The sequence below is a fragment of the Camelina sativa genome, chromosome 8, assembly GCF_000633955.1.
Source record: "Camelina sativa cultivar DH55 chromosome 8, Cs, whole genome shotgun sequence".
NCBI lineage: Eukaryota > Viridiplantae > Streptophyta > Magnoliopsida > Brassicales > Brassicaceae > Camelina > Camelina sativa.
In genome coordinates this window covers 10209301-10224767 of record NC_025692.1, presented here as the reverse complement: position 1 = coordinate 10224767, position 15467 = coordinate 10209301, and the positions used below count along the sequence as shown (strand labels likewise).

At 32.5% G+C, this 15467-nt stretch overlaps 1 protein-coding gene and 1 pseudogene across 1 annotated transcript; one reads left to right on the top strand and one right to left on the bottom strand.

Moving 5' to 3' along the window:
- Positions 4227–11408, bottom strand: LOC104709389 (annotated as a pseudogene).
- LOC104709388 (putative nucleobase-ascorbate transporter 10) lies at positions 12883–15467 on the top strand (the record flags this gene model as incomplete). The annotated part of the gene is made up of 13 exons (XM_010426013.1): positions 12883–13030; positions 13121–13218; positions 13310–13486; positions 13574–13674; positions 13782–13857; positions 13986–14045; positions 14181–14386; positions 14477–14573; positions 14688–14774; positions 14881–14939; positions 15074–15165; positions 15272–15349; positions 15430–15467. Coding segments are annotated over exons 1-13 (1317 nt in total), but the record flags the coding sequence as incomplete, so codon positions are not given.

Here is a 15467-nt window from a genome sequence, read left to right as displayed (position 1 = left end):
TGTAGCAACTAGTAGAACTCCTTTGTATTTATTCTTCAAAAATGTTCCATCAACTACTATCACTTTCCGCATTGCCTTTTAGAACCCTCTTCTTGATTGACCAAAAGAAATAAATAGATATTTGAATCTTCCATGAAAGTCAATTTCGTAATTCATGAACGTACCATGATTCGCTTCTTGTAGCATGTGCAAGTATTTTGGTATCTTAGCATAACTTTTCTCAGGAATTCCTCTAACTTCGTTAACTGCATACTCCCGAGACTCCCAAGCTTGGTGATATGTTAGCTCACAGCCGTACCTTGAATGAATAATATTAATTATATCAATCGGTTTAGGACCTTCTTTCACACCCTCATAGCTTTGCTTAATGAGATGTCCAATTGTTCTTGCAGATGGAGTCCTACAAAATGATTTTTTTTTTGAAGGAGCACATGTATGGTTACCCACAAACTTGTTGATTTTGAAATATGTAGATGGTTGTAAACACTCAGCCCGGAGCCTCCAATTACAAGCACTATCAATGCAGCGTATACACCACCATCTCTTATCAGATTTTGTAATCCTGTAGTCGCAATTATATTTCATTGCATATATTTCCATAGTAGCCTGTAAAGCTTCCTTACTGCTAAAATATTTGCCCTTCTTGACCATTGAATCTTCCAACTTTGAACCAGCAGCATCACCAAGATTAGCATCAATAGGCTTTTCTAGTACAACATCAGTCGGCTTATGTGAATTCTTTAAATAATTGCTACTGATTTTCCCAAATCAACTCCCACATCATCACCATCACTTGTATCATGTGGGTACTTATTCAGATCGAACTGGACTTTACTCCTATCATCATCAACTATTCCTTTGAACGTAGCACACAACCGAATCATGTTTTTCCTTTTCAGATATGCAAGAAAATTTTTCATTCCTCTATCATTTGTCAATACAACGGGAGGAGAATCAACTTTAACCTCTGTGGGTAAATAACTGAATTCCACATCAAACATACTTTGCTCTATTTCATAGTCTTCTGAAACCATCACCTTCAACTCTTCAAGAGACGTAGTGGGTTGCAAAGTCAGTAATCTCGCACGTTTTTCTTCATCATCAATAAATCTCCACTCCTTGTTGGCATCCAGTGTCCATACACCACAAGCAACGTAGATTTAACCTCTGTAGGTAAATAACTGATTTCCACATCAAACATACTTTGCTCTATTTCATAGTCTTCTGAAACCATCACCTTCAACTCTTCAAGAGACGTAGTGGGTTGCAAAGTCAGTAATCTCGCACATTTTTCTTCATCATCAATAAATCTCCACTCCTTGTTGGCATCCAATGTCCATACACCACAAGTAACGTAGATTTGCATCGTAAACAGGTAAGTGAAATTTTCGTGGAAGGTGGAAGAGACGGTAAACAACCGATCACGATATCATAAGTTATGTCGAATGTCAATTTTTGCTGTTTTGTCTTTCTTCTAAATAATTTAGAATACACATTCTAAAATATATTAGAAGATATCTAAACAATAAATACAGAATCATAATCATAACTTACGATTATTCAAAAAATATTCACTTTTCTTATTTAATTTATTTTCTTTCTATTTCTATAATATATCTTCTACTTCTTTTAGTATAGAGGGTAAAACGTGGAAACTATATTCTGAATTGATGTAGAATGAAGAAAAATGTAGAATACAAATACTTAATTTTGTAGAACATTCAAAATTCACGTTTCTGAAGTTTTTAGATCAAATTTCGGTCTAAACTTCGTAGAACATGTACAAACTGTAGAATAAATGGTCTAAATGTTTCAGAATTTGGAAAAATCGTAGAAAATCATTTCTGAACAATTTAGACCAAAAATCGTCAATTTACAAACTGATTTTTGAAACCAAAAATTTTTTCAAAATTTTTTTTGCACAGTTGTATACTAACATGGGTTTTCTATTTGTTTTTTGGTTAAAACTCTTAAAAACTTCACTATATCTATTAGTAAGGGTATTTTCGTCACAAATAACAATCTAAAAAAAAGTGTGAATGGACAAACTTTTTAAAAAACCTCCTTTATTTCTAAATTTCCCAAAAAAAGACAGTCTTTCAAAATTCCTTCGGGGACATCCGCTGAAAAAGATTTTAGTATTTCAAATTTCATATGTCAAAACTGAAACCATTAAGACTATTATTGCTACATTAACTGTATAGATGTCATTTAATTGTTCAGATAATAAAAAGAATTGATACATGACTTGTAACAAAAAGCTATTTTGATATCTCACAAAAGCTTTTTGACTTCTTATTCAGTTCTTCTTATTTTGATATATTCACTCTTCTTTGATATCTCACAAAAGCTTCTTTGATATTTTTTACAAGTAAAGCTTTCTCCGCCACTTCTACATATCTTCTTCTCTTTGTATATATTTTGTTTGTGTTACTGATTTAAATTAGTATTTGACGAAAGGATTCTTAATGAAAAACTCTAATCCTCCGGCCTTTCGTTAATTTATACTTTTCTTGATTTATTTTTCTCTATATTGAGAGTATTGTTTCTTTTTCTATGATGGGTTATCAAAAATTAAACAAAGTTTCCTCTATGTTGATTTTCTGGAGTTTTGTGTATTGAATTAGGTAGACGATAAAAACAATACATTTGAAGAGATACAGTTGTGGAACGATATCTTGGAATAAACACATGCATGTATGAGTAGAATAAGTTATAAAGATTTGTTTTTCCCCTTTTGTTCGTTTTGATATTAGGTCGATATATTTTATGTGCATTAGGCATTACCCTCATCATTAATTATTTATATGGACATTGTTGTGGTTTTCTTATATTATATGATATATACTTCCTGCATTTAGTTAGTAAATGAAAAATTTGGTAGGCTTTTTCTATGGCAAATGAAAAACTAGTAAAATAAAATAAACTTAATTAGGATGATTTTGAGTGGAGATTTTACTTCTTCCTCCTTGATTTTTTTTATATATATGGAAAACTTTAGTTTGATAAAATGAGTGATCACATAGTAGAAAATTGTTACGTAGAAAGTTCAGCAAATTAATTCATCATGTCTTCTTTTTTTGTTTAACTGAACCAAAAACTTGTGCCATTTATTAACAACGGTATTAAACATTGGAGATGCTCGTCTCCTACTTGAAACCAGTGATCCCCGGGTTGCAGAATTCATGTCTACTCAATCACCAGCCCATGCGCCATTCACCACAACAGCCCCAGTAGCCAACATCACTCCAGCCACATCAGCCAATGTCAACCCACCCGCACCAACCACTTCAGGAGCTAGTTCACCAACTACTTCACTAATCACTTCACCAATTACTTCACCAACCACTTCTCCTTTGTTAGTATAATCCTCTCATACTTAACTAAAAATTCCAATCTCTCTTAAGCCTGTATAACTATTTTTTTGATCTGTGTAGTAATATTTCTATCTCCCTTAGCCTAGAACTATTTCATGGATAGGATCGATGAATGATTTGTATTTTTTTGGTTAATATCATTCACATTCGGAATTTTACTTTAATTTCAGTTTTTTTTTCAAATTTAATTGTATACAGTGATAAATGAATTGCTATAGTTTCACTGATTTGCGACCACTTACATTTATAAAAAAACACAAACCAAGTAGCAAATTTGTTGTAAATACGTTACGATTTTGCGACTATCATACTTAGTCTTAGTCCGTCACAAAACATTCAGACAACTTTGCGACTATCTTGTGACTAATACAACGACTACTTTAGGACCAAAATTTCACATTTTTTAAGTTCATCCTCAACTTTGTAGTATTAAATCAGGCTTTGAAACGTTGCAAATTTGTGACTACCATATCGTCTAAAATAAGTGGTATTTTACAACTGTATAAATGAGTCACTATACAGTCGTTAATTAAGACGTTCTTAATCTGTCTTTTTGTAGTCGCTAATTAACGACTACATTGGCTGTCTGAAGAGCGTCACAAATAAGCGACGGTTTTGCGATCATAATATTTTGCGACCAAATATTAGTGATGTTTTATAACAGTCTTTTAGTAGTCTCACATAGCGACTTTACGACCGATTTAAGACGATTTTGTTGGTCACAAAAACCATGTTTTTGTGTAGTGTTGATTCTTATTGTAACTTTCAATAAAATTGCAAAAACTTAATTAAATCATTGATATGAAATGGAAAAAGCCAGTTTAAAAGGAAATATTATGGAGTTGTGCGTCAATGAGAAACACAAGTTAGAGCAGACACAAGCTTTGAATATTCCACCCATCTTTCCACAACGTAATCCTTCACCTTCTTTTCATCGTTTCCGAATACATTGCACAACGTCTTGACGTAGTAAGACGGGAAATTTCCGTTCAACCTCACATAAAACATGATGACACGACTCGCTTTTCTACAGAATTAGTCTGCGAGGAAATAGAACATTGATCTCTTGATGGGCTCAGCTGAAAGGCTTGGTTGTTGCGACCGGGCAATGTTTTTTCTAATGCAGTCTTCCTCGCGGTTTATTGCACTACAAGAAAATAGAGTCATAGCTACACTAAAATTTGTTGCAATAACTCCATATTCTGTTGTAAATTTGAAAATGCAATAAAATTGAGACACATTTTCTATTGTTGCTATATGAGCGTTGCAAATTGGTATTTGTTGCACATATATTGCAAAATTTGCAATAAATAGTCTCCTTGCTATGTTGTCGTATTAATGCAACATTATTTTTGTAGTAAATTGTTCGTATAATTGTAACGTATGTTTGCAACTTCCATTTGTTACAAATTATTGCCACAGAAAAAATATAGCAAATATTATTACAAATTTGCAACGAAGTAATATATTGCTATATGTGTTGTATTAATGCAACAATGTTTATGCAGCAAATTAGTGGTATAATCACGACAGTCTAATGCAACTATATATTGTCGTAAATAAATGCTATGTAAAATATAAAGCAAAAAATATTACAAATTTGTAGTAATTATTTTTAAATATACGCTCGTCGCATATATTTTTTGATGATGCTCACAACTTAAAATGCTGAAAAAATATTGCCACTGCAATTTTTATTTCGTTGCATTATTACAATGATATATAGTCATAAATTTCATTGCCTCATTCCACTTAATTTTGCAACATTAATATGAATCACAATATTTTTCTATATTTTGTTGGACACATGACTTGTTAAATTATAATTTTTATTTAAAACTTCCTTTTATTAAATATATATTATGATAGGAAAAAACAATGAAAGACATAACAAACTTTATTAAATAATAAAATATTAAAATATTCCAAAATGCAAAAATTTAAAATAATAGAAAAAACCAACCATAAATAAAAACTAAGTTCAAAATAAAAACCTAAAAAGCATAACTAAAAAGCATAACTAAAACAAGTAAATGAAACTTAGTTGTTCACACCATTAGAGGATTGACGGGAGAACAACATGTCAAACATTTTCTCTAATCCTTCAAGCTTATTGAGCTTCTCTCTGATTTCTGCATTCTCTTTATAAAGCTCTTTCAACTTTTGTTTGATAGCCTCATCATTTTCCACATTCTTTTCAAAGGTGGCTGCCACTCCACCGTTGACTGAGAGTTCTTCTCATTGAGAGTTCTTCTCACACGACCGTTTGTTGTCTCCACAATCTGTAATATATGGTAAAAACATTTATGAGACAAAACATTTATGATAATATATCTTCACTGGATATGATCTTCCCTCTTGGTTGTATCTTTATTGCAGCATACCAATCACTCTTCTTTTTACTTAGACAAGGATATAATACAAAACATACCTGGTCTGCTTGGCTAGAAAGAATAAAAGGATCATACTTTCCATATCGACTAGCACGATTAACATTGATAATCTCCGATTTATTTATGTGTATACCTTTATCCATTGTTGAGTCATACCAGTTGCATCTAAAGAGAACAACTCGGAGACCAACAATTCCCAGATAATAGAGCTCCAATATTTGTGTCAAGATTCCGTAAAAGTCAGACGCTTCATTAGAATCACTGCAAAATGCCCCTTCACACAAACACCATAGTTGATCGATCTTTTTTGTGGTCAAACGTGCGAAAGTTGTAACCTCGACTAAAAAACATCGGCCAAGTTGTTACTTTAGTTGCTGGACCTTGTACTAATTCGTGTAACCATTTTGGATATACACTAGCGGTTTGTGTCGAGTTGAATCTGCAAAAATACAGTAGTTAAATAACATACTAGAATGAGCAACATATTTAACTTTTGTAATTACACAAATATTAACTTAATACTTACATGTTTTTGTAACCATGATGCAAAATGTAATTCTTTTAACTCATGTAACTGAGACGGGTTAACATATGTGTTTTTCATGTCCTCATCAAACAACCTACACAAGCAAGTATAAAATTTGGGTATAAAAAAACAACAACAAAAATCTACCGATTTGCTCAACGTACGTGAAATAAGAGTTGGGATTATTATAAGAGATACATTAGAAAATTATTAAATTAAATAAGAGAGATAACATACCTTTCAAAACGATGGAGATAACCACAATTTAGAAGGACATATGAATGTGCACGCTTGTAATCTTTAGAATCTAACCAAACATCCTTAGATTTACCACTACCTCGCCCACTTTGTATAAATATCTCAGGAATATCTGGAAATGAATAATCATATGCGACACCTCCATCATCATTGCGAGAATCATTGCGACTCTTGGTTTGGATATGAGTTTCGAAATAATAAGAGCTGAAATCTGAAATTTCCTCATTCACATATTGTTCCACGATAGATCCTTCGATTTTGGCTTTATTTTTTACTTTTTTTAAATGGTACATATAGCGCTCAAATGGATACATCCATCTGAACTGAACAAGACCACCTAATTTTGTCTCATAAGGAAGATGAATCGCCAAATGTTCCATCACATCAAAAAAAGAAGGTGGAAATATTTTCTCCAAATTACACATAACAACAACAATGTTATTTTTCATAATTTCCACCGACTCTTTTTCAAAAGTTCGTGTACATAGATCACGAAAGAACAAGCTTATACCTGTCCAAACAAAAATTAGATAATTTATGAAAAATGACATACAATATAAAATCAACAGAATTTGCTATGACTTAAAAAAAAACATGCATAAGGTACCTAATATTTTACACAAACAACATAAAGATACAACCAAGAGGGAAGATCAAAGTTAAGATAGAAAATATTTTATTAACTAATGTTGTTTCTTATAGTTTGGGTCAAAAGACACCAAAACCAACCTCATGGCCATAGGGGGAAATATAAAACCGAACGAAATGTATCACTAAAAGAAACAGATAAAGTTTAATCATATTTCTTTTCTACTCATACGCCTCTGTGTGATTATATATACTATTTAATCAATACTTAATTACTTTACATAAAAAGAAACAGATAAAATAAAATTACATCATAAGAAACGAAAACATACCCGACAATGCTTGGTGGATGTTGTTTGGTAGCAACTCAGCGAAAACAATCGAAAGAAGTCTTTGCATAAACACATGACAATCATGACTTTTCAGTTTAGAAAGTTTAACTCCATCAGAAGAAGATATCTTTGATGCATAACCATCCGAAAATTTAACTTCATCTTTTAACCAATTAAAAAGACATTCCTTGCCCTCCGGAGTCAATCTAAATAATGGAAATGGAGCTTTTCCATCATTGGTCATATGGAGATCTTTTCGGTTGCAAATCTCTGCCAAGTCAACACGGGACTTAAGATTGTCTTTTGTTTTTCCTGCAACATTCAACAACGTATTGATGATATTTTCAAAAAAGTTTTTCTCGATATGCATCACATCAAGATTATGACGAAGGAGAAGACTTTTCCAATAAGGTAATTGCCAAAATATGCTTTGTTTGTGCCAATTATGTGTTTTGCCATATCCCACTATTTTTGGATGTCCTTCTCCTCCACAATCAACTGTTCTTGGTAAATTATACACATGATCACTCCACAATTCTTCTCCCGAATACGCTGTTGGTGGATCTGAGTCCACCATTTTATTTTTTTTGAAATTTTTCTTGTTACGTCGTAAACTATGATCTTTTGGAAGAAAACGACGGTGACAATCAAACCAACATGTTTTTCTCCCATTTTTCAACCAAAAAGCACCAGTATCATCCATACAATAAGGGCATGCTAAGCGACCATGATTTGTCCATCCAGATAACATTGCATATGCAGGAAAATCACTAATTGTCCATAAAAGCATAGCTCGTAACGTAAAATTTTGCTTCACTGATACATCATAGGACTCAACTCCATCATTCCACAAACAATTCAGCTCATTTATGAGAGGCTGTAGAAATATGTCTAAGCTCCTTTTTGGATGGTTTGGGCCAGGAATCAATATTGTGAGGAATAAAAACTCTCGTTTCATGCACATATCAGGTGGTAAGTTATACGAAGTCAGTATAACAGGCCATAACGAATAATTTTGACCGAACATACCAAAAGGATTAAATCCATCAGTGAATAAACCAAGATACACATTTCTAGGCTCATTAGCAAAATCAGGATATACCTTGTTGAAATGTTTCCATGCTTCACCATCTGATGGATGACACATTACGTCACTACTATGAGTTGAATAATGTTCTTTGTGCCATCTCATTAGTCAAGCTGTTTTCTTTGACTGGTATAATATTTTCAGCCTATCAGCAATCGGTAAATGAAACATTCGCTGAAACAGAACTTGCTTTTTTTCCAGGTTCTTCTCCATTTTTAAATATGTCAGATCCACAAAATCTACAGCCTTTTAGGTCTGCATCGTTTTTCCAGAAAATCATACAATTCTTCTAACACACATCAATCTTCATGTAAGGCAGACCCAAAAATCTCATTAACTTTTTCGTCTCATAATATGAGGTAGTGGTCTTGTTATCTTTAGGTATGTAGTCTTTCATCATCTGAGCAATAAAATCCATACAATTTTCTGATAAATTATAATCTGTTTCCAGAGTCATATACCTAGATGCCAGTGATAATTGTGAAAGTCCTTCTCGACAACCATCATATATTGGATGTTGGCTTGCGTTTAACAGATTAAAAAACTTTTTGGCTTCTTCGTTGGACTCTTCCTCCATGTTCCGATTAGATGGCATACGCCTATCAAAAGCATTTGTAACCATCTCGACATAAGTGTTTTGAACAAGCATAGAAAATTCTTCGGGGATGCTTGTATCTTCATCAATATAACGTGGTTGCTTATCAGCCTTGTAGTCTTCTCCTTGTGAAACCCAAACAAAATAATTGGGCATAAACCCTTTGTTATATATAAGTCATGTCCATTCTCACACTTAGTGCACCGACAAAATATCATCTTCTTCTGAATATATAAGTCATGTTTTTTGGCAACAGTCATAAACTCTTTCAATCCATTTAAGAATGCATCTGAGACTTGATTGGTAGCTAGATCCATTCTTGCATACATCCAATGCCTTAAAGCATGAGTATCGTTACTTGACATTTTAAAACTCCAGAAATACTTCTGCAAACACAAAATAAAATAAAATTAAAAGCCTCACCTTGTAACTCAACGTTACTATATAAATCATGTCATCGTATAATTAAAATATGACAAATCTTAACTCAAATAAAGTATGAAAAAATTAACCTCTGTGTTCAAGCAAAGAAGTGGTGAAGATGCTGATAATGAATCTTGTGTAATTACCAATTCCTAACGATCTATGCTCTGTTTTTTGGTTCTCTGTTCTGCTGTTTTTTTGGTCTCTGTTCTGTTTTTTTTTCCCCTTAATATCATGAAGTTTGTACGTAACCTATATGGAAAAGGAAAAGAAAAAAATAAAAAGCACTGTAAAATTTTAATTAATAAGGGATATCTTCAAAATAAAGAAAATATAACAATAATATGAGATTCCACTATATCTTTTATTTTTAATTTTATTAATTCTAGCTAAAACTATATTAGAGTTTGATAAAAAAAACTCACCTCGCCAAGATAAGGGAGACGTGGCTATATTCCTATACTTAACAGATAATGATCAAAATCTTTTGTTACATATATTTTAATATATTGTATTTACTTAGATAATGATGTACATTACCATATATAATATTTCTTTTCTCAACTACTAACTATTATATAAAAAAAGAGCACGTACAATACTAATCATATACAACTAAATCGCGGACACATATATTAGACATTAATAAATTTACAAAAAAATTAGAAATATTATAGATATAATCTATATTTAAAATTTTAATAAAAATTTCGTCTAAACACGGACTAAACCAACTAAACCGAAAAAGTTATACTTTAGAACCGTATACAGAAAAAACACGACATATCAAATTCAAATAATTTTATTTCAATCTTAGTGTTAAAATATGCATTAAATTAATGTTTTAATTAATTGAGTTAAAAAAATGATATATAATAAAGTAGTTTTATAGAAATATATGTTGCAAAAAAGTTATAAATTGTTGTAAATACAGTGATAAAGGTGTCACATATCTTGCCACATATTTTTACTAAACTTTTCTTGTAAAATAGCCACAATTTATAACCGTTGAATATTTCTTGCAAATTTTGGAAGACATTGTTGTATGTCGTAATATTGTTGCTAATTTGTAATGAAAAAAAGCAACGAACAGTTTTGTCACTATTTTGTAATAAAATTGTTACATGCATACATCATTGCAAAAATATCGTGGCAATAACCATCTTTTCTTGTAGTATTGTCTCGGCCATGGAGGCAACAAAAACTGCAATGAAGGTCACAAAGAAGACGATGATGGAGGAAAGGGGTTGAGGCCAAGTCTTATTCGGGGAGTTCTTCTTTCAGCCGCCTATATTGGAGGAAAGGGGCTCCTTTTCCTGTTGTCAGGTTGATGGTTCGTGGAAAAGTACGGACCCTTTTCAGGGTCTGGGCTGGTGGTGTTGCACTGGAGAACACTCTACGCTTCTTCTGGGAGCACGAAGTCACAGAAGAGGCCTTACCCCCTTACACGCGGAATTGCAAGCTCTGATTTGGGCTATGGAGTCTTTACTGGCGGCGGGTATTGTTTGTCAGGCTTTTGAGATGGACTGTGCAGAGCTAGTTGCGATGGTGCAGACGCCAGACGATTGGCCCGCTTTTTCGATGCTGCTGGAAGACTTCTCTTTACTCAAAACTTCATACCCTTTCTTCACCCTAGTCAGGATCCCACGAGACCTCAACGCAAGGGCAGATTGCCTTGCTCATTCATCAAGATCTTTAATTTCTGAATCTACTTTTGTAAACTCTTATCCTTCTGTTTGAGCCACCAATCTTGAAGTACTTTTCTAATTTATAAATGTTTGGTTGAAAAAAAAAAAAAAAAAGACGATGATGCTCATAGAGGTTTTCATATTGTCCTTTAATGTCTTGGAGAGGATATTAAATGCAAGTTTTTTTATGCATATGTTGTGATAATTTAGCTCTAATTTGAAATGGTTTGATATTTATTTCTTCAGTTTTTGTTATGATATTATATTTTCTCTTTAGGCATAAACTAAATATATATAGTGTACCTTTATGTAGCCCGCCTACTTGTAGTCAGTCTTACGTCTCCAACACGAGCGGCTCGGAAAGGTCTCCAAAACGTTTCAAACATGGCAGGGACGGCTTGCCAAACGTTTCGAAACGTTTCCAGCTAGCATAATTGGTGTCCCCAATATGTAATTATATTAGTTATATAATTTCCGAAATGATTAATAAAAAGAAGAAGACGGATAAAAGTCGTTTATATGATACTAGGGTACCGTTTCAAAAAACTCTTCTCACGTATTTTATTTCATGGTACGTATAATATGGTGCAGTATGATTGTATAAAGATTTGACGTGGTTCTTCTGATAGGTCAAAAAAAAAGTGAAGAAATGCATTATAATACCAATATATATGTAATGGACAGAAGAGACAGATCACAATGATAATTTTAAAAAACCTTTGATTTCAAAAAATCACAATGAGAATTAAATCACAAGATTTCTATTTTAAAATTGATGTTGACAGAAAAAAAAAATGATTTCTATTTCAAATTTCATATATCAAAAACTGAAACCATTTAGACTTTTATTGCCGCATTAATTGTAAAGATGTCGTTTAATTCATCACATAATTAGGAAAATATTACACTCTCACACAAGTCTTTTTGGCTACTTGTTCTTCACTCTCGCCCACCATCTGTCACAAAGATTCTCTGGTCTTTTGCTTACAAAGTTACAAGTAAGCTTTCTCTCCATTTTCTTCTATTTCTCGATGCTATATTGTCTTGAGATCTCTCTAAATATGTGTTTGTGTTACTGATTTTGAAAATATAAATTAGTATTGACGAGAGGATGATGAATCAAAAACTCTAACACTTCTGCCCTTTGTTAATTTTTACTTTCGTTGATTTATTTTTCTCTATATTGAGAAATGATTTTGTTTTTCCTTTTCTATGATAGGTTATCAAAAAACAAAGTTTTCCTCTATATTTTTCTTCTTCTTCCTTAAAAATAAAATTAGGATGATGATGAGACGCGATTTTACTTCTTCTTCCTTAAAAATATTATCATTTGTAAACAGCGTAGATATATACATGGAAAAAGTTTTATTTGATAAAATGAAAAACTGTTACGTAGAAAATTCAGCAATTGATTTCGTTTTTAATATTTGTTTTGGTTAAACGAATTTAGCCAAAACTTGTGCCATTTAGTAACGGTAATAAACATTATACACTCGTAGGAGATGTAATGATTGATAAATATGGTATATTAACGTATAATTCTCACTAAATAAAGAAAAAGTTTATTGATTGAGTGGTTTACTTTAGATAAAGGAAAAACGTACATACTACGTCCATGGCAAATGGTGGCGCTGGTGGTGGTGGAAACAACGGTGGTGGCGGAAACAACGGAACAGGAAACCGGACGGAGGAGTTACAACCCCACCCGGTGAAAGAACAACTCCCCGGAATTCAGTACTGTGTCAACAGTCCTCCTCCTTGGTGTATGCTTTGTTTTATTTGAATATTGTATATTAGTTTCTTTTATTTATTTTAGATTCTAATGTGCAAATGTATTACTTTGGTGTCTGCAGTTGAAGCGGTAGTGTTGGGTTTCCAGCATTATTTGCTGAGTCTTGGCATCACAGTTCTCATTCCAAGTCTATTAGTCCCACTCATGGGAGGTGGCGATGTAAGTATATGATTATTTGATATATGTTCTTAACAAACCTTAACACAAGAAAATATGCTTTGATTTTAAAAATATGTTTTGACATTTTCAGGCAGAAAAGGCTAAAGTAATACAAACATTACTATTTGTGTCTGGATTAACAACAATGTTTCAGTCTTTCTTTGGAACTCGATTGCCTGTAATAGCTGCGGCTTCTTATACCTATATCATACCTATCACTACCATCATTTCTTCAACTCGATTCACTTACTACACTGATCCATTTGAAGTAAGTCTTAACATTAATATTATCATTAATTTTACAACGTATATATTGTACTAATAAAAAATTTGTTTGATGATTAAAATAAATCAGAGATTTGTGAGAACAATGAGAAGCATACAAGGCGCTCTTATTATCACTGGATGTTTCCAAGTTGTCGTCTGTTTTCTAGGCATATGGAGAAATATTGTTAGGTAAATAATTTCTATTGTTTTTTTATATTGGTTTGGGGTTTTACCGTTAAACATGCATGTTTAATAAGAGAGGTTGCTCTTTTGGCAACATGGTTGGTGATGATCAGATTTCTAAGCCCACTCTCTATTGCTCCTTTGGCAACATTTACCGGACTGGGACTATACCATATCGGCTTCCCTTTGGTATGTATGTATATATATATACTAACATTAGTCATTTACGATAATACTTTTATGTTATTGAATACTTATAGCCTTAAATAATATTCATTTATATGATTCTTTATAATTTATAACTATTTCGTTTTCAGTTAGCAAGATGCGTTGAAGTGGGATTTCCTGGATTGCTAATACTTGTATTTATCACTCAGGTAAATCTCTAATCATTGCTTCCTATATTTTATTTTTATTTTTGTTTGAACCCATACACATGTGTTCGTTTATTTTCTTCTGGATTTGGCATAATTAACAAAAAGAAAAAGTATTTTACTTTATGTCGTGTGTAGTACTTACCTCGTTGCCTCAAGATGAAGAAAGGAGTGATGCTTTGGGATGGAAACAGATGCGACCGCTATGGGATAATGCTATGTATTCCACTAGTATGGTTGTTCGCTCAACTACTCACATCGAGTGGTGTTTATGACCACAAACCTCAGACTACTCAAACAAGTTGTCGTACAGATCGCACTGGTCTCATAACCAACACTCCTTGGTCAGTTCTTCTATTTGAAATGTTTGTTCCTCTTTTTTTTTCCGGCGATTTTACTATTTTGATATTCATATTATTTTTATGTGAACATAGGATATACATACCATATCCGTTTCAATGGGGAAGCCCAACTTTCAACATAACTGATTCCTTCGCGATGATGGCTGCATCTTTCGTTACTCTCTTTGAGGTTAAACTTTTATTTTTACATATAAAATTTCTATTAGAAATCAAAGAATATAATATTTTAATTAGCTTACTATTGTTAAGCATGAATAATGATAAGTTTTATGTACAATGTTAGTCGACTGGTTTGTTTTACGCATCCGCAAGATATGGAAGCGCGACGCCCATCCCACCATCAGTTGTTAGTCGTGGTACTGGCTGGCTGGTTAGTTTAACATTAGTTCAGCCAAGTCACTTTTGAGAAAACAAAGATTTAACCGTTTATTGACTATTTATTTCATCATCTCATGAATTTTATAAATATTTTGTAGGGAGTTGGCGTATTACTCAATGGGATGCTTGGAGGTATCACAGGGATCACAACATCAACGTAACAAAACTCATCTCAACATCACATTTTTTTTTTAATTTCCCCACGATTCATCTTTAACTTCAAAAATAGAAATTCTGTTTTTTAAAGTCTAATGATATGGTTTTGATATGGGTGTACGTAACTTAATTTAGAGAAAATGTTGGACTTTTGGCAATGACAAAGATTGGGAGTCGAAGAGTGATACAAATATCAGCTGCCTTCATGCTTTTTCTCTCCATTTTTGGTAATGGTTTTTTTACTATAAAACCTTTATATTCCTATTAAAATGTATAAATGATTTTGTTGAATAGGCTTATTACCAATCTAGTCTTATTTTGATGAAAATTCAGGAAAGTTTGGAGCTTTCTTCGCGTCCATACCATTACCAATCATGGCATCTCTTTATTGTATTGTCTTGTGTTTTGTGTGTAAGTCTTTTTCATCACAATACACTAGTAATATATATCGTATGTCTTACTAAAGATAAATTCAATTCAATATATTGCAGCTTCTGCGGGACTTAGCTTTCTACAATTCTGCAACCTC